The sequence below is a fragment of the Phallusia mammillata genome, chromosome 6 (genome assembly GCF_965637545.1).
Source record: "Phallusia mammillata chromosome 6, kaPhaMamm4.hap1.1, whole genome shotgun sequence".
Taxonomy (NCBI): Eukaryota; Metazoa; Chordata; class Ascidiacea; order Phlebobranchia; family Ascidiidae; genus Phallusia; species Phallusia mammillata.
Window position 1 is genome coordinate 22,867,062 of NC_137257.1, and position 19,597 is coordinate 22,886,658.

Sequence of the window (19,597 nt, forward strand, 5' to 3'; positions counted from 1 at the left end):
GATGTTTATTGCAAGGGGATAAAAACGGGGGTAGCAATTAAAAATGTACTCTGGTCAAAATTGAACACTTACGTCAGATGTGTGATCATAGAATTATATGGTGTGATCATGTGTTTATTACCTTTGAAATTAAGAAACTTGATTATATATGACGATCGTAGAAAATACATGCATAGATTATGCACTTATTATCGTTGAGATAATTTGCCAAAGATAATCGGAGAAAACCCAACAGAGTTCAAACATGATCGGGTATAATTCGGACAAAAATTCTGATTGGGTAAATACGTTTATGACATCATATGCTTTATAATATTCAGTTTAAGTCAGAGAAGAGTCCAGAAGGAATAGAATTAACTCGAATCTAGGTTTCGCAAGAAAAGCAATTATTACGTTATTTCTGATTTCAAAGGTTACTTTAGGACAAACATTAATCTCAAAAGATGCGGTACAAACCTAGGCATTAAAACTACATACAATCAACGCAACATAAAATGAATTATTCGACAAGGCACAGCTTAAATGATTGTGACAGCGACCAATCAGCCTGCCCAACTCGGCCGCCAAACAAGTTTGCTGCACAATCAAACAAAGTGAAACGGCACACCTTGCTTCATTTTTAATTCGAGCGCCCACATCGCTACGAACACAAAAACACGGTACAATAACAAAAAACACACAAACAGGGAAAGACAAAGTGTCGGTAACTGTGGGTGGGTACGATTGGTGAAAGTTAGCGTTATATAGCGTATAATTTTGTATGCAAAGATAAGCAAATCAATTAACATAGGATGCGCGCGTATTGTAAGGCGAAGGGAATAAAGAAAAAGATACGAGGTGAGGTCATGTACACGGAAGTCGGACGAAGATTTATGCAAAAATGGATTAAAATGGATTTTTGGAATACGCAGTATAAACACAAGTGCGATATAAATACAATATTAAATAGCGTTGGAGGATAAGAAAGGTTTTGTTTTGGGGCTTGGCGCGACAGGTGCTTTTTAATTATTTTATATTTTTATGAATTTGATTGCTTTAACGGCGTCGGCCATGACCTCCAAATGGGGAGAGTTTGGCCTGTTCCGCTGGATAGAAAGTTTAGAGCAGTGGTTCTCAAACTTTTTACAGTCTAAGCGCACTTACAATACTACAAATAATTCTGGGCACACTTTATATAAAAATGCACTAAAATGTCATAATTAAGTCAAATAAATAAAACTCAAAAGTAAAGAAATTATCTTTTTATTAATGGGAAACATGTGCTTGATGAGCCTGTGAGATTTTCTCAATGTTCGGTCTTATGTTTGAGAGGCAAACTCTCATTTCCTCATCGATGCATTCCAGAGTTCCTCTCTTTTTACACTTAATTGTGGCGAGGGTAGAAAAGCCAAGTTCACATAAATATGACGTTGAAAATTGCAATAAAACAGTCAGTGCTTTTTTAGATATCGCGACATGTTCTTTTCTGATAGAAATCCAAAAAGCTTCAAGAGACCACTCTTTGTATTTCATCATCAATCCACGATCTGTGGACACAGCTGCCAGTTCTTCTTCTTCTGTCAGTGTTAAACTATATTCAGAGGTACTTTCTAAAAAAGGATTTCTAATCCAGTCATATTGCGCAGTGTTAAGTGATGGAAAGTAAAAATTCATTTTTTCTTCTAAAGTTGATAAATGTTCAATTACAAGTGGAAGGATTTCAGTTTTGCAAGTATTAGTTACCAATGGGAACATTTCTAAACTACCTTTAATCGCTGCACTTTTCCAAACGTGTAATTTTTTCTGAAACGCTTTTATCTTGTCAGTGGATGTAAGAACGTTTTGCCCTTTCCCTTGTATACTGGTGTTCAAAATATTGAGATGCTGAAATATATCTGCCAAATATTGTAATTTAGCAATCCAAAATTTACACTGCAAGAGGTCACAAAAATGTGACTGCTTCATTGCTTCAAAAAATACAAGAAGTTCTTGTCTTAACTCGTGTACACGAGTAAGCACTTTGCCTCTTGATAGCCACCTCACCTCGGTATGTAAAAGTAATCGTTTGTGTTGAGATTCCATATTGGTACAGATTTTTTCAAATAGCCGCGATTTTGCAGGTCTTACTTTTATAAAGTTTACCATCTTAACAACTTCATCTAAGACCTCTCTTAAATTCTCTCCTAAGGTTTTTGACATCAAGGCCTCTCTATGCAGAAAGCAGTGAGTTACAATAACATTCTCGTTTTTCTTCTTTATAAAAGATACAAGTCCCTTGATACAACCTACCATAGACGGTGCTCCATCTGTGCAAATGCCTACACACGATTTCCACGATAACTGCCACTTATCAAGGTAGTCATTCAGAATGTTAAAAACGTCCTCACCTTTAGTAGTCACACTTAATTCTTTGCAAAAAAGAAACTGGTTTGTTATTTCGTTTTCGTTAATAAAACGAACGAATGCTATGAGTTGTGCCTTGTTGGTAATGTCGGTAGTTTCATCAACTTGCAGAGCAAAATCTGAAGAGTGGAGTTTATTACCACTTACATTTTTCTCAATATCAGAAGACATTTCCAGAATACGCCTGCGAACAGTATCGTCTGACAGAGGTATCTTGCTTATTTTTAATGCTGCTTCGTTTCCTAACATCGTACTGACAATCTTTTTGCAAGCAGGCAAAATAATTGACTCTAAACAATCAGTTCAGAGACTTGGTAAGAAGCAATTTGAGCTTTATCAGAAACAGTCACTATACTCTCAAAGGAACTTGCTGTTTTTTGTTGTTGCTCAGACATTCTCTGAAAATAGCTTATGGGTTTATCTTGTAGATCAAAGTGTTTATTTTTAAAATGTTTAGCAAGTTTACTAGGGACCATTGATTCATTGGCCATCTTCATTCCGCAAACTAAACATACAGGCAAAGGATTATCATGACTTCCGATCCAGGAAAACCCAAAACTTAGATAGCTATCATCATATTTACGAGTCGGTCGTGGTTTTGCTTTCTTACTAGTACATTTTTTTACGCTTAAATTTTGGTCACTTTCGGCGTCAACTTCATCAATGTCACGCTTTCTCTTAAGAAACTTATCCATATGTAAGAGTAAATTTTTCTAAAAAAAAAGATATTTACATCAACGAAATTTATTCTTAACTATAAAATCCGCATTACAGTTATTTACTACTATACTTAATGACTACCTACAGTACACTACTATTAACACCTCTACCACCTTTTCTATGAACACTAACTCAGCAACTAGCAATTTCTTTCTGCTTTACAATTACATTCTGAATCTACTCCAACAGTAAAAAACACACATAGACAATTGCTATTGTGAGCAACAATAGAAATACAAGTTTTACCGAATGTCTGCGACCGTGCCTGAAATTATCGTAATAATGATGTTAAACGGAAGGAGCAGATAAGAAAATTGATCTAATATGGTAACTATTCTTTTTGTTTTTCTTATTAGAATACTTTTTTTAGGAATGCTGTTGGGCACACCTAGATAACCTCTGGGCCGGGCACACCGTTTGAGAACCACTGGTAGAGTATAAAGAGCGGATTAGGGATCGGGCTAGGTCTTTGTCAAGTGTGGGGCTGATGGAGTGGGTTTCGGCTTTTATTTTATTACGGGTTTTCCATATGGCATGGGAAAGGGTTGAATTTTGGAGGGATATAAGTGTGTGTTCAGATGGTGAAGGGTGGTCGGGTTTAATAAATTCGTAGTGGGCGGGGGTGTCAAAGTAGGTGGTTGGATTTCCGGTTGTTTTGATGAAGATTTTTTTTGCAAGGGTGAGGAGGGTTTGTATTTGGGGGCAGGTGTGGAAAAGGTGATCGTAGGTTTCGAAATGGGTGTTGCAAAGGTAGCAGTTTGTGTCCTAAAAGAAAATATATTGTGAATTTACAGTGTAGGGGTAGTTTTTTTTGTTTCAGTCGGTAATTGAAGGTTTTAATGTAGTTGGGGTGAATTGGGTGATGGATGAGGGACCAATCGGTGAGATTCGTGGGGTCGGGGTCAGGGTTGACTAAGTGTAGAGCGGCTTGGATTTCGGGGATATCAGTTCGGATCGGGTTGGGTTCAGTTTCGCAATTAGCGACAAAGTGGTTTGGTAAAAGGAAGGTTTGTTTGTGTGGAGGTTAAAGAGTCTGGAGATGGGGTGCCCGATGTGGTATTCGAGTCAGGAAAGCTGGGGGGTGGTCGGGGTATCAAAAATTCTGTGCAAGAGGTATTTCCGTAGGGGTGCAAGAAAAAAGATGTTTGTGTACAGGGGGATGTTGGCGACGTCGTAACCACCAAGGTCACGACGTGCGGCAAGGGTTTTTATTGGGAGGGAAGGATTTGGGTAGGCTGAAATAAAGTCTACCACAATGCCATCGACTCTTTCCCGCTGCGTGGGTGGAAGTGGGTAGGTGCGTGCTAGGTACGAGAGTTTGGGTAACAGGAGGGTTTTAGTCAGGATAATTTTGGCTTCGTATGTAAGGAAGGGGTGTTTGAGGGAAGTGGAGGTTTCTTTGAGGGAGCAGATGACGGTTTTCCATGCTGCAGTGATGGATTTGGGGTGGCCAATTGGAATGTTGAGAGGGTTGATTACGTTAGGGTTCCAGATGATGTCGGTGAGGTTTGGTGAAGTTGAGAGGGTAGCAATCGCCTGGGTTTTGGTTTTTACACCAGCTGTCTTTACACAATTTCACAATGTTCCATTGTGGACAATAGGTTTATTTGCCCTTAAATGCTGCAGTATCTAGTTGCGCAAGTAATAAACAACAGAATACTTTTTTGCTTTACATTGTTTGAAAAGTTTATCAGTATCAGTACAAATGCTTTAAAAGTGTTATAACCTAACAAGCATTTTTCCTGAAACACATTATTGTGGTCAACCATTAAGCTGTTTCGCTTAAACGCCTCGAGTGTGGTTACCCCTTAAGCATTTAGCTTGAACGCCCGAGTGTGATCGACTCACTGCAATAGTATTTTTCTATTATGGCAAGAAGTGTGTTGACATCTTCAACAGGTGTGGTTGTACTACAAAACCCCAGTTTCATAGGTATACTAGCGTGGCGTCTGGGTTATCAAAAATGCCAACGACCACAAATGAGAGTGCCATGGGTGTGGTTGGACTCCTCATGATAGTTTACCGTAATTTTCCGTGTATAATGCGCAAAATTTAATTAATTTATTGTCCTAAAATCTAGGGTGCGCATTATGCATGGGTACAACAATTTTTGAAGAAAATCTGCCTCGAAATAAAACTTGAAATCAGACCTTTCTTCTTGTTTGTTGTCAATCGCGCATCACATTTAGCATCCTGCCCAACACACTTAGTCAGTAAAATTCATAATTGACGACACATCGTTTGATGCGATGGTGCAATCCTTGATGGTGTGTTATTGTCAAATACTGCACACTGCCCATTTAGCGACAACGTAAATGGGGTAATATCATTGCCGATATGCAACGGATCGAACTAAAATTTTGTATATAAGTTTGAATTTAATTATTCTGATTTTTAGGTATTTTAATCTCATACATATTAAACTTCATTTGTGTTTTAAAAATAAAAATGTTCTCTGCAAGTATTAAGATCGGTTCCGCTTGAACGCGACCAGTAAGATCTCGTTTGCTGTCACGATGTACCCTACACAAATCCTAAACATTTTTCGCTATCGAGTTTGCGAGCGCATGCGCAGTGATACTGAACGGCAGAATAACATCCGGTTGTTTCAAAAGATGATCTTTTTTCTGAAATAATTTTACGTTTACGGATTTAAGAGTAAAAATTTGGGTGCGTATTATACATGGGTACAGGCTTTTTTCCAGCATCGACATGCCATTTTTAGGGTGCGTATTATGCACGGGGGCGCACTATACTTGGAAAATTACGGTACATGAGTTCTCATATTAGTAAATAAAATCGTAAATATTCTTATCTTTTCATCATAAACATAACTGCCAAAGAACTTGTGTACATAGAACACATTATGCAGACACTTCAACAATCACCATAAACCACTTGTTCATTTTTATTTCTCTTCCTTATGCAAAGCACAGCAACAGTTTGAAAAAAGTTTACATTTAAAGGCATTTACCACATTTACATTTCAGTCGAGGTGTCTTGTTGCTGCTACAAAAATGGTAATGTCATTAGCTGCATCATATACATAAACATCTCACTGAAATCCACTGTCTATGTGTTTTTAACAATGCCACATACTTAAATTTTCGATTGAGCTGTCTTATTGCAGGGCCTACAAAATGGTGGTGTCATTAGTCGTATCAAAGATATAATCACTTGACATAAAAACCTTACTGAAATCCACTGTCTATGTGTTACAAGTACAATTAACAATGTCACATACTTACATTTTTTTAATGGGGCTCTTCTTCATTCTAAAAGACACAATGTTGTCATCTATTTCATAAACAGACATTTTTTAAAAACTTGTAAGACATTATAACATTATTGCAGAGATATGTTGCAGACCGCAAACTTAGGCAAAATGTAGTTCACCGCCTTGCATTACCCTCGCTATCTCCCTAAATGTGAACCAATTTGCAAGTCTTTCGAAAACATTTGGAAACAAAGTAATTTGCCTACATCGATAACCTAGAGCAGCTGCGTTCACATTATTTTAACATTTTTGTGTAAATGGGAACATATCAAGGACTGCATTTTTTACATGTTGCTGGCAAAGCTTCAACTTTGAACGAAATCCATTTATTTTGTCTGTGCTTGTCGGAAGATTTTCGTTTCGGCCTTGCATCCGTGTGTTCAGTTCATTTAAATGCTGGAATATGTCAGCCATGTATGCTAACTTTGCACACCAATCATCACGTGCCAGCAGCTTTGCCTCATCGAATCCTTCATCAGTTAAAAATACCTTTAGGTCATGTTTCATTTCGTAAACACGACCCAAGACTTTACCGCGTGACAGCCATCTGACTTCGGTGTGCAGCAGCAGTAAAGTTGTGTATTCTGCTCCCATTTCTTCGCACAAAGCAGCGAATATGCGACGTTTTAATGGTCTTGTTTTAACACAATTAACCATTCTCGCCACAGTACTAAGTACAGAAGCTAAATCTGCTGATAAAGTTTTTGCAACCAAGGCTTCTCGGTGCAAAAAGCAGTGTGTAAGTATGACAGCTGGGTGTCTCTCTTTAACTCTGCTGACAAAACCTTTGTGACGTCCGACCATGGCCGCTGCTCCATCTGTGTCTGTGCAGACACTTTTACAGTTCTTCCATTCAAGTCCTCCTTGTTCAAAATAATCCGATGTAACACGAAATATTTCTTCTCCCGTTGTGTTTTCAGGCAGTCTCTTGCAAAACAAAATATTTTTCTGTGATAGAATTTCTTTTCTACGTTACTACAACTAGCCTGTTCATTTACACATTTCCTTTTTAAATATCTATCCATTATTGCCTGTTCAAACTTTAAACTCTGAAACTAAAACAAACATAGCTGGTTATATTTATTCGTACTGTGTTTAGATCTCTCGCACTGTTGAAGTAATAATAAGTTTCCGTACTGCAAACTCACATATTCATTACTTTAAGCTCACACTCAACTGAGCAGTAGCAACTAAAAGCAGCAACAGGTGCACGTATTACAAACAATAAATAAAGCAAATTACAATGCAACATTCAAACTGCTGATGGTGGATAAATACTGCCATAAAAGAAGAGCTATTTATGACCATTGCGTTGAAATAGTGAAACTATAAATTTCTCGCGGAACACCTGACGATGCTTCACGGAACACCAGTACTCCGCGGAACACCGGTTGAAAATCACTGAAATGAGCGATGATTACATCGTAAGGCACGTGGATGTTCATCGGCTGCAAAGGCGAGTGTGCCGAGTTAAAGTGCACATTCCTCTAGCACAATCCTCGCTCAGTCCAATGCACGAAATCACAACACAACTGTACATGTTTGCAAGTTATCCTTTTATTGGGCCAAGGAGAAAATGTTCCCGTCTGTTATTTTGTCGTTAAAAAGGCATTGACAAATAAGTTATCTTTTGAAAACTCGTTTGCTCCACTAGTGGCTGCAATGCGTGGGGGCATTTTGCTTTTTTGGTTATCTGCGCTCGTTTTTGCTCTTTGTGCTCAGATGAGCAAACATTATTTTTGTAGACAGATAATCAGTATAAAAATGCTTTAGTGCAGTGGTTCCCAAACTTTTTCATATTTTTTTCAAAACGGTCCTTTTGCCATTATTTCGAGGGCTCGCGGTCCTTAAGCCTAAATGTGTATTTCATAAAAACAAAAGTTGATTGCAGGATTTTAGCTAGTTATGCAAAATTGCGCATAACAATCATCCAAATACAGCATGTGACATCACAAACAGGACAAAAGCATTACGATTGTGCGCGAACAATTGCATTTTTGATAGTTGTCATTCAATAAAGGCCATTGTTTAGCAATGGAGGCAGTCGATTCTCAATTCTACTTTGATTTAACTTATTTAGTGGCACAAACTGACGCCAAATAAGATTATAGAATTACTTCAACCGCTTCGCGGTCCCCCAAAAATTGCCTCACGGACCCCTAAAGGACCGCGGACCCCAGTTTGGGAACCGCTGCTTCAGTGTGAGAGAACCCACAGTAATACAAAATAAAGTGTTGAGTGACCTAACGTGCAGCTAGTTTGTACTTTTCTAAGATTATCTGTTTTTGGCAATTGTGTAAAAGTTTGAGATACATTGCACATGAATTTTACAGAGTCATCTTAGTAAAAACTGGATGCTGTAGTGATGTCAAGGCAAAAATTATTTACTGCGGATGAAGCTTTGGATGGATTGTTTGCATTACCAGAGAATTGTAGTGATTCTGAAGCAGAGGGTGAGATAGCAGAGGATATAGAAGAAGTTTTGGCAGAGTCAATGTTCTGTGTCACACCAGGGGCGACATTACGAACACATCTCGCTAAGTTTAGCGAGCTCGGTATTGACGGGCGACCTCGTTAAGTCGAGATTTGGTATTACGAATCCCCGTTTCGCTAACCGGACCTCGCTAAGTAGCGAGGAGCTCAGACCACATGCTAACGCCGAATTATTCCGGACAAAGCCGGAATAATGGCTGCCTATTTTGCTGTAAAACGCCCATATAAACGAATAAATGTAAGACAAGATCCCCTGGAAATGTCGGATTTAGAATTAATTTCAGAATATCGAATGCCCAAAGCTGTTATAATGGATTTGTGCAACCACTTGCACGAAGATTCAAAACCAAAGAGTGCCAGTAAAAGATGTCTTACAGTGGAAAACTTTTGGCATCAGGAAGCTTTCAAAATTCAGCCAAGGAAAATATTAATGTTTCAGAACTAACTGCCATTGTAGTACTAAGTCGATTTATGGATAGTTTGATTTCAAAACGACATCAATTCATCCACTTGCACGGTTTCCTGGCATCATAGGGGTTTTGACTTCAAATTATTTTTGCAAGCTATGTGTGACGCCAAGATGATATTTTTTTATGTGGTTTGCAAGTGGCCTGGATCATGTCATGATTCATTCATTCTTCGACGATCAAATGTATACCAGGAGTTTGAGAGTGGTAAATATCACGATGACATTTTGCTAGGCGACAGTGGTTATCCATTAAAACGTTGGTTAATGACACCTCTTAGCCATGCAAGTACCTCTTCACAACAGAAGTATAATAAGGCTCACCAACAAATACGGTCAACTATAGAGAGAAGTAAGTTACACTTAACAAAGATGGAGAATTATTGATCACACAGGAGGAAGGTTATGTTATTCACCCCCACAAGTTTGTAAAATTACAATGTGTTGTTTGATTCTTCACCATGTGCCACTGATCAAAAATTCTGTGCAAGAGTATTTCCGTAGGGGTGCAAGAAAAAAGATGTTTGTGTACAGGGGGATGTTGGCGACGTCGTAACCACCAAGGTCACGACGTGCGGCAAGGGTTTTTATTGGGAGGGAAGGATTTGGGTAGGCTGAAATAAAGTCTACCACAATGCCATCGACTCTTTCCCGCTGCGTGGGTGGAAGTGGGTAGGTGCGTGCTAGGTACGAGAGTTTGGGTAACAGGAGGGTTTTAGTCAGGATAATTTTGGCGTCGTATGTAAGGAAGGGGTGTTTGAGGGAAGTGGAGGTTTCTTTCAGGGAGCAGATGGCGGTTTTCCATGCTGCAGTGATGGATTTGGGGTGGCCAATTGGAATGTTGAGAGGGTTGATTACGTTAGGGTTCCAGGTGATGTCAGGGAGGATTGGTGAAGTTGGGGGGCAGAGGGTAGCAATCGCCTGGGTTTTAGGGCTAAGCCGGTGATCAGGGTAAAACGGGAGATTAAATGAAAAGAGGTTTCTAGGGTATGGGAGCCGGTCACCGCAAGGGTGACGTCATCTGCAAAGGCGATTGCTTTGGGTGTAATTCGACATGGGGCTGGGACAGGTGTTATCGAAGGGTGACTTTGGATGGCAGCGAGTAATGGTTCGATGGCAATCAGGAAGAGGGTCAAACTCAGCGGGTCGCCTTGCCTGACACCTCTCCTGATCGGGAATCCCGTTGTGGCAAAACCATTTAGGAGGGTATGTGAGTGAGCGGTGGTCTGTAGGGAAAGAATGTTGTGGCGTCGGAGGTGGTCGAATAAGGTTGTGCAAATTGGTTTTGGGAAATTATCTGGGAAAGGAAGGGTTTAGGTTTTTTTTGCAGTATTTTCAGGTCGGCGTTCAGGAGGGATATGGGGCGGTAGTTTGTGAGGAGGGATGGATTGTTCTTCTTGTGGATTAGGGTGAGGTGTCCAAGGTTGAATCCCATAGGGGTATAGGCGTTGAGGTATGCATAGTCCAGGGCTTGGGTGAGGTCAGTCCCGGTTAGGTCCCAGTAGAGCGAGTAGAACTCGATACTGAGACCGTCGGGACCCGGGGTTTTGCCGTTTGGGAAAAGGGATATGTTTTTTTTATTTCAGTTTCCGATAATGGTTGGGATAGGGATTGGGTTTGGTCTTCCGGTATGGGGTTAAGTGGTTGTTTCAGAAAGATATTTTGTACCGGGGGTGGGGTAGGTTTGTTTTGGTCCGAGTAGAGGTCTGTGAAAGATTTTTTCTAATCACAAGACAATATTTTAAGCCGTGTGTGCTTCATTGAATTCTTTGGTGGCAACTACAAGGTTAACTAACTCAAAATTGTCATCGATGTACTGCGCAGTGACACCCAAGGAAAGCTTTCATTTTTAAGTTTGACCAAAGATCAGCAGTAGGGGAATGGCATGTCGTACCCATCAGCCAACTCCTTTATTAAAATTTGAAAATGCCTTCCTCCACAAGGTTTATTGGCCTATCACCAACAATAACATTTGTTATCTACTTGGTGATTTTATTGCCTTCACTAAGAGTGACTTTGTGGTGGGCAAACTGAGATAATTTGGTTTGTCTGCTGGTAGAGGTGGTTGTTGCAATTTTCGAATGATTTATTAAACTTCCTGTGAAGACTAATGAGCCTTATAGCAATGGATGTAAGATATTTACGCATACTGTTTATATTTTTTACCAATCTTTCTGCTTGTTTGCAGATACTGACGATGCTGTAAAAGCAAATCATATATATCTTTAAAACTAAAGGATGAACGACAAAATGTTTTTTTCTGAACTTATATCCTCATTATTTGTTAACAAAAACAAACTATTTTTTTCTGGCACAGATTAAGAATAACTAATCAAATTTTCAACAGTAAGAGTTAATTACAGCCGTTTTGGTTAGATGTTGTTTCTTTTCTATTAGCATGACAGCAGGTTGTCCTTCTGAATCCATTTTTTGCTGTTTGAGTTGCTCTGCCAATACTATCGTCTCATTTCCACGAGAGGTTGGACATAACAATAATTTTAGAAAAGAGACCTTTTAAAAAATAGATCAGTGGTAATGGCATATACACAGCAAACTTACTAGTATTTACAAAAACGCAACTGCAAAGCATTGCAAAACCCAATTGTGGAAACTTGTTTTTCCAGTTGTAAAACCCTGAGCCATTCTAACAACTCCATAGATATTGCCACTTTTGGTGATCGAACTGAACTTGCCCATAAGTTCAGTCTTAAAAGGGTTTCTGGCTTAGATTCACAGCGACAAAAATGAACAAGCATTGAATGTTAAAATCTTACAACAAATGAGTAATCTGCGGTTAATGCAAAGTTTTGAAGAAAAACAAAATGCTAAAACATACCTTTGCCATCGAACGCAGGTTTTTGAGAATGGCCTATTGAATAAAATCGTCGACGAGGAAGCAACTAAACCGTCCAACTCTGAAATATTTGAGCACGTCAATTAGTGTTAATCTATTACACATAAGTTGAGGCAATTGTGGGCGGACGTCTTTTGCAGGTCGCAATGAGCAGGCACTCTTGTTACAACTCTGTTACAACGGTTGTAATAATCCAACCGCGATTCACGACACATTGCCATTGTTACTTGCGGTTGTTACATCGATTACTACCAACTTGGGTTTTCTTGCTTTCCCACACACTTTTACTGTATCAAATAAAAAGTTTTCCAAAAGTGGCTAATAGTATAAGCGTCGTGATGGCTTGTTACAAACGTTGCGACTGGTAGTGCTGGGCGCCTTTTGTTGGGTTACGAATTAGTAAAGTATAAACCTGAAATCAGAGTAGTTTTCCACACGACGCAAAACACTTCCAGTCATGTGAAAGTATACAATGTCAAACTTGCAAACGTCATTGAAAAGTTTGATTTGTTTAGTGGATGTAAACAGATTAAACGGATAAATTGCTTTTCTTTCTTTTCATTACCATCCGAGTCAAAATTAAATTAACAAACCACACTTTGCTCCGACGTATACCGAACTTTGTTTCACTTGATGTAGTGTTTGCGATAGCAAAAATGAATGGGCTCCTATCCAGCGTTCCTCGGGTTTTAACTTGTTATACAATTCTCTGTGTTGTTTTACCGGGACGGTGATTAGGTTTACCCCAAATTTTTACACGACCAAAACGTAACAACATAACTTCACTCCACACTGACTTTCCTCACTTGTCGGTTGCGATCCTACGGCAGGACATACCCAAAACGGAATTCAACCACAATTCAAATAACAGGACACTTGACTCGATAACCTTCGTTTTTTTCAGTGTCCTTGCTGTTTACTTTTATCCGTTCAACAATGATGAAGTGACTATGCAAATGAAATTTGACTTGACTTGACTTGACTTGACTTGACTTGAGTTATCATCGCTTAGTTGTTGGCCGTTGCGTTGGGAGACAGACCGTTCGTTAGTTGACACGTTTTGCTTGTCGATTTATGGACGTAAAATTTATTTGATTTAAGATTCGTTCCCGGACAAACCAAGTGTAACCCATTCCAATCTTTATCTGAAAATGTTATAGCTGCGGATAACCGATCAAACACACACCTGGGATGAAACCCTTGACCACATATTTCACACTCGACCATGAGACTTCCATCGTATTTCAAAGGCAATGAAGGTCAACGGTATCCGATTGTGGCGCCCAATTTAATGGTTGCCAAAAGCCTTCGAACACTGCACTAACGGCTAACCACAGAAAAACCTAGTTTAGACGCGTTCGAGCACTGCTGTCTTTATTTAAAACACTATATATAAAACAAGCTCTGCAATATTGGCAAAGTCACTGCGCTGCACAAAAATCAACACTACTGAACAGTAAGACAGCCGGGGAAGAACTCCTCCAACAACACGTGGCCCGCAAAAGAACTGCAAAACACACGAAAAAGGGATCGCGACGAAACTGGTAAAAAAAAAGGAAACTAACAAGTCATATGGTCGAAACCCACTGCCGGAATGCTGCGAAAGGCAACGACAGGGGAGGAGTAAAAAAAGAAAAAATGATGAACAACAATGCACTGAAAAGCAATCCAACAGTTAAAAGCAGTGGTTCTCAAACTCGGTTTTCGGGGCCGCATGCGGCTCCCAACTACTTATTTTGCGGCTCGCGCCAGACCTCAGAAAACCACCAAACATTGCTATTTTAGCTTTCAAAGTAATAATCTTTGGTGATTTTCTTAAGGTTTCGTTTTTTTGCGGCTCTCTACACACTTAAAAAATACCATTTGGCCCCGACAACAAAGTTTGAGAACCACTGGTTAAAAGGAAACCGTGAACGTATCAAAAAGACGTGAAGCGGAATTATGTGAAAAACATGAAAAACACATCGTGAAATCACATACACAGAAAACCAACTTAATAAACCGAAGACAATACAAGACACAGGTGACTGACTACGCAGAAACAACTCTTGATAAACAAACTTAGTAAATCAAAGACAATACAAGACACAGGTGACTAACGTGAAACAAGGTGATAACACAACGACGCAAAAATTACGGTAACACGATGACGATTCACATGGAGACAACGGACTGTCAGAATTAGGTGTTGCGTTAACCAATCCATTTATTTCATTATAGTATTGTTGTTCATTGGAAAGATGTTTACATTAACCATTTGCGCTTAATAGTTACAATTAGTGATGCACCGAAGTTTCGGTTGGCCGAAACATTTCGGCCGAATACGCTGTTTTTCGATGTTTCGGTTTCGGCCCGAACTTTTTGATTACATGGAATTAATGCCTAAACTGTAATTTTCTCCAATACAAAACGTAATAAATTTACTAATTTTCGTGTCTATAACATACGAGCCACGTTGTCTTCAAAATATAACACATTTTTCGTTTAATCAAGCTTCCGCATTGTGAAAGTGATTCTGGTTTGTCATAATTCCATTCACTCGCATCAACGACACAAGGTTCAGTTGAAAATATCCATAGAAACGAGGATTTTAAGTTCGCCCTGATTCGGCCTCGTGGCCGAATATTCGGCTATGATGGCATCTCAATAAACAATGTCGACAAAACCAGAGATCGGAGAAAACAACTGTTTGGTGCAGCATTTCTTTTACCGGTTGGTTTCCAAACTTGACGAAACATATATTGTTCGGAGTATCTAAGTCGCTTTAGGTACAACAGCAAAACTAATAATTTGCAGTAATAAAGGATTATGACAAAGACTCACTAGAGAGTTGGTTGATAATATCTCCCACACTTCATCTGTTTTTTTTTCTCTGCCAAAGCACGGAACAGCATTTCCATTGTCAGTTGAAAGGTCATCAACATGAGTTGTGACATCTGGACCAAAAAATTTTTGTAATTAGAAAAACTGCTTGCAATAAGGAATTGCTTCCAGTTGGTTAATTTGCAAAGGCGTATCGTTTTTTGTTACTTTTTTCAATATTTTTTTTTGTACTGTCCATGTAAGAATTTCTCTGCGCTCTTGTAAGTTATTTATGGAACCTCATGTTATACGCTTCATTGCGCATTGCACAACAAACGTTTGATTGTTGCGTCACTCCTGCGCATGCGCGAACTGTAGCGTGGTTGATATCATTTCCAAGTTTGTGTGTCAGGGTTTGTCTGTTTCTGCCCGTGTCGATTGGTTAGCGATTGGAATTTATGTGTAATGCTGTCGTAGTTGTGTAAGCTAACCTAGTCTATACATTATTGCAGCTGTGAAATATAGTGGCAAACTGTAAAGATTAATTGGATTGTATTTAACTGAAATTGGATTGGCGATCTTGTGATTCTGTGCATTGCTGTCGTGGTAAGCTTTCTTGCATATGTTTCTATCTTAAAGTGTTCGAATTTAATCTAACTTTGAATGTAAATATTACAGTTGTGACATCCGATCGCCTGTAAACTGCACAGTCGTGTTGACTGCAAGTACATATTGCTGGTGAGTGAATCGTATGTGCTGTGACGTCATAATGCCTTATTCATTTGTGATATGTTATTTCAGCTTTGCCACTCACCGAGTTACCTCTGTGGGCCATTTCTCACAGTTAAAAAACTGCATTGCTACGTGACTGAGATTGATTGTATTCGCCGATTAAAGCATTTCATTTGATGGTGTCTGTCGGTGTTCTGGTTACGTACGTTGCAGTAATTACGGAGATTGCAGAGGTGACCTGTTACGCTGTCCGAAGAAGCTGGCCACTTTTCTAAGGGGGCTGCGTTACAGTCCATATATTATTTAAGCCCTTCTGGGCAGAACAAAAGCACGGAAAAATGTGGCATGAGTGGATCGGGAGTTATATTTAAACAACTGAAATTAGATGAAAACTTCTCCACATTGGTGAAAATGTTTTTTCGGCCATCTCTGACTTCGCGCACAAAGTGCCCTGGACGCCCATTTTTACTTGGAGATCGTTAAGCGACACAACCCGGAATTCAGGCACGCTTCCACCCACTAACTCAACTCAACATACCCCCAATGCAACGCGAGTTATATCAATTACACTGAGATCAAGAAACAGGCCCAAGCAGCGAAACAAACACAATTTATTGACAATAAAGAGGTTGGAAGTGATATCGATCAATCAATGCACCGCCCAGAAAAGAAGAAAATCAGGAAATTTGTCATTTGAAAAACGGTCCGTGAGCTGTTTTTACATTGGGATTGTGCCCATGCGAGAATTTCCCTATCTTTTGGCTCACCTTGCCATTAACTCGACACAACTTCGCATTAAAATAGGTACATCAAATACATTAAAGTTGTTGTGCGAAGCGTGACGCTCTTTATTGGTCAGGGGCGGCATTACGAACACATCTCGCTAAGTTTAGCGAGCTCGGTATTGACGCACGATCTCGTTAAGTTGAGATTTGGTATTACGAACCCCGTCTCGCTAACTAACGAGGACCTCAGACCACTCGCTAACGCCAAATTGTTGTTAACAAAGTCACACAGTCACGTCGGAAATCAATTGTGGCTACTACGCATTATGCTGGTAAAAGTTTGTACAAACGAAGAAAAATCGTAAATGTCGGTTTTAATTTAATTTTAAAAGGGCGTTTGCGAAGAATAACTGTATTGGATTGATGCCATCAATTCACGAGTATTTGCACATTTTCCAGTTAAAATAAGTTGCAAAAATTCCGGTAGAACAAGTCCTTATTATATACTTACTCAAAGTTGTTTACACCCTCCATATTTTCTTTCAACACTCTAGCTATAAGATGAACGTGTCAAGATAGGTTGTTTTTGTTGATCACAGTAGTTATTTTGTGTTAAATTTATATAATCGTCATCGTTTTGTAATGTGTCTCAAATCTCTGCCTGCAAACACTGCCATTAAGGAACCTCCACAATAAATGTGATGATCTGCATGACAATATTGCCAGATACTGAAGTGATTCCATTTTAATAACATGATTATTCAAACAGCATGTACTTGTGTTTATTAGAAACAAAATGTGACAGTATAGCATTACATGAATAAAATTGAAATGAAAGAATCGAGAAAACAAATAAAACACAAAAACTTTGAACAATTTGGCAATTGACTTGTTCTAAATTACCATGTGAGGTGGGTAATAGACAGAAACACTAATGCACATAATACAAACACCATGTACAGTTTTTAACACTGAATAAAAATGTAGTTGTTAAGTGCCTAAGGCAGATACTTTTTTCAGCTTTACAGCAGTCAAATTTGACCTTGCAGCGAATGCAAAGCTGACTCCGGTTAATAACTGAGCATAGCACAGACTTAAGTATCTACTTCACGAGTTTTATTACAAGCAACATAACAAACAGACGAACACAGATAACTTACTTTTACAAGTTCAACGTAACATCAAGTTGACGAGCGATTCGTACATTAAGCGAATAATGACAGAATATAATATTCGCACTTTGACCAGAATTTTAACGGTTGAAAGATAGAATCAGAATTGGAATGAATCTCAATGTTTGTGGTCCGATATTTATACTCAAAAATTCGATAGCGATCTTGATTGAACAACAGATGATGAAACCCGAGAGATAAGAAATTGGACACACGGGGATTAGAAATCAATGTACCAAAGTCATTACGCTTGATTAACTCAAGGTTAATAGGGTCGACGAAAAAGGGAAAAAATATAAATTACAAAAAGCAATCTCGAGAAAAGAACAGATGTTTACTGATTAATCCGGAGAGACCACGTGATTTGAACACGTGATTTGATGCAACCTGTAATTTTGGTTACAATGCTCCAATTTGGACTTATTTTGTGTGTGTCCAGCAAGCCTCTTTCTGCATTATGGTTTTGGTCTGTCTCTTTGTAATGAGGACTCTGGTTCTTATTTTGTTTTAAATCTGTAATTAAAAAATGAATATGTAATATTGGGATGGTTAATTGAAGATGCAAACCATAAAACTGTATAAAATGAGTTGTACAAAACACGTGTTTAGGGATAATAAAGTTGTCATTGTTTCAAACGTAAATGAAAATCACCCTAATGTCACCTGTTAGAAATTGTAAATCATTAATTGCAAACTTATGCGTTTTCTTTTCATAAAAAATATACCAAAAGATGTTTTGCACCTTTTCTAAGATATGAAACTTCCATTTCAACTGTTGTCCACGTTTCAATAAATCCTTGCAATGTTTCTTGATGTTCTTATGCTACTTTATCAAATAAACAAATTCCAAACTGTCCGTAAATTAGGAAATCCAAACATTTTGAGGTTATATTGCAAATTTACATTAAAAACAGCATAAATGACAGGATTGTTTGTCGCAAGGTGTCCGCGGCGTGACGATTTTGCTGAGTCAGACGTCTTTTTTCTTACGATTTTGACGCATTCTCTCGTATTTGCGTCAGGCTTTGGCGAGGCGTTTGCGAGGACACTTCGTAATACCAAATACTTTACCGAGTTCCTCGCTAAAGATTTTTTTACCGAGCTCGGTAAGTTAGCGAGCGAGGAAGTGTTCATAATGCCGCCCCTGGTGGCTTTAACCATCAACTTCATTCTTCACTTGTTCGTGCCAGATAGCAAGTATCTTGAATAATCTGGATGGAATTGTGACCATCTTGCCTGGATGTGTAGCCTTCTCTCTTTTTTGTTTGCTTCCTGATCTAACCTGAAACGAAGTGATTATGATTTTTGTAATTCAACAAACCTGTGCCATTGAAAATGCAAACATTTTCCTTGAAACCAAACCACATTGTTCTGGCAAGCCAGGATCATCTTTTTTTCGAATTACTGCAATAACATTGTACATAAACAAACTTTTGGTACCCTTTGCAGCCTGCGAATGCCTACTTTTGTTTGTGCAAGGAATGCAATTTTAAAACATAATCTTCAACATCAGTTATCCTTTGTTCATGTGTATTTTGTTCTGTCAGGTGAAGGGTTCGACTTGCTGCTGCAGCTGCTTCCACTGTTTTCACATCTTTAGTATCAAGCATTATTAGGTTTCACAATAAAAGATTTCTTTAACAACACGACAAACTTACATGGGTGGGAATCTAAAAGAACTTGCAATTGCTGCCTACTTTCTTTTTGAATGCCCTTGCTTTTTTTGCAGGAGCGTACAAGAATACACCCTAAAAAAATAATACCATTTTTGCAGCTATGGTTTTTACACGGTGGTTTACCACTCACACCGAACTTTCAACCACTTTAAGTGCATTTGTTCAAAGTAAACAATGGCTTTATACTTAAATTAAGTGGACAACATAGTATGATTATATTTGACGTCTACTTCTGGTTTACATCCATGTGACTGACTTACATCCAAAAGTACAATTTAAAGCTTAAATTCAAACTATA

General features: G+C 38.8%; 1 protein-coding gene and 2 long non-coding RNA genes across 3 annotated transcripts; 1 reads left to right on the forward strand and 2 right to left on the reverse strand.

Moving 5' to 3' along the window:
* Nucleotides 1–1,226: 1,226 nt before the first annotated feature.
* Nucleotides 1,227–2,664, reverse strand: LOC145232500 (SCAN domain-containing protein 3-like). The gene is made up of 2 exons (XM_080097137.1): nucleotides 1,746–2,664; nucleotides 1,227–1,589 (listed from the first exon to the last, which is right to left on the reverse strand). Exons 1-2 carry the CDS (start codon nucleotides 2,629–2,631, stop codon nucleotides 1,246–1,248), a joined length of 1,230 nt encoding a protein of 409 aa, XP_079953263.1. The 5' UTR covers nucleotides 2,632–2,664; the 3' UTR covers nucleotides 1,227–1,245.
* Nucleotides 2,665–6,003: 3,339 nt separating this feature from the next.
* On the reverse strand, nucleotides 6,004–13,732 carry LOC145232511 (uncharacterized). The gene is made up of 3 exons (XR_013860904.1): nucleotides 13,379–13,732; nucleotides 12,175–12,253; nucleotides 6,004–11,849 (listed from the first exon to the last, which is right to left on the reverse strand). It is a non-coding gene; the product is annotated as an uncharacterized LOC145232511 (long non-coding RNA).
* Nucleotides 13,733–15,258: 1,526 nt separating this feature from the next.
* On the forward strand, nucleotides 15,259–15,903 carry LOC145232505 (uncharacterized). Its single transcript, XR_013860899.1, has 3 exons — nucleotides 15,259–15,600; nucleotides 15,673–15,732; nucleotides 15,796–15,903. It is a non-coding gene; the product is annotated as an uncharacterized LOC145232505 (long non-coding RNA).
* Nucleotides 15,904–19,597: the final 3,694 nt, after the last annotated feature.

Excerpts from the sequence above, each read along its gene's own strand:
- LOC145232500 (XM_080097137.1), bottom strand. The coding sequence starts at position 2,631 with ATGTTAGGAAACGAAGCAGCATTAAAAATAAGCAAGATACCTCTGTCA. Across the intron at positions 1,590-1,745 it reads GAAAAGTGCAGCGATTAAAG|AAAGTACCTCTGAATATAGT; the intron begins GTAGTTTAGAAA and ends ATCCTTTTTTAG.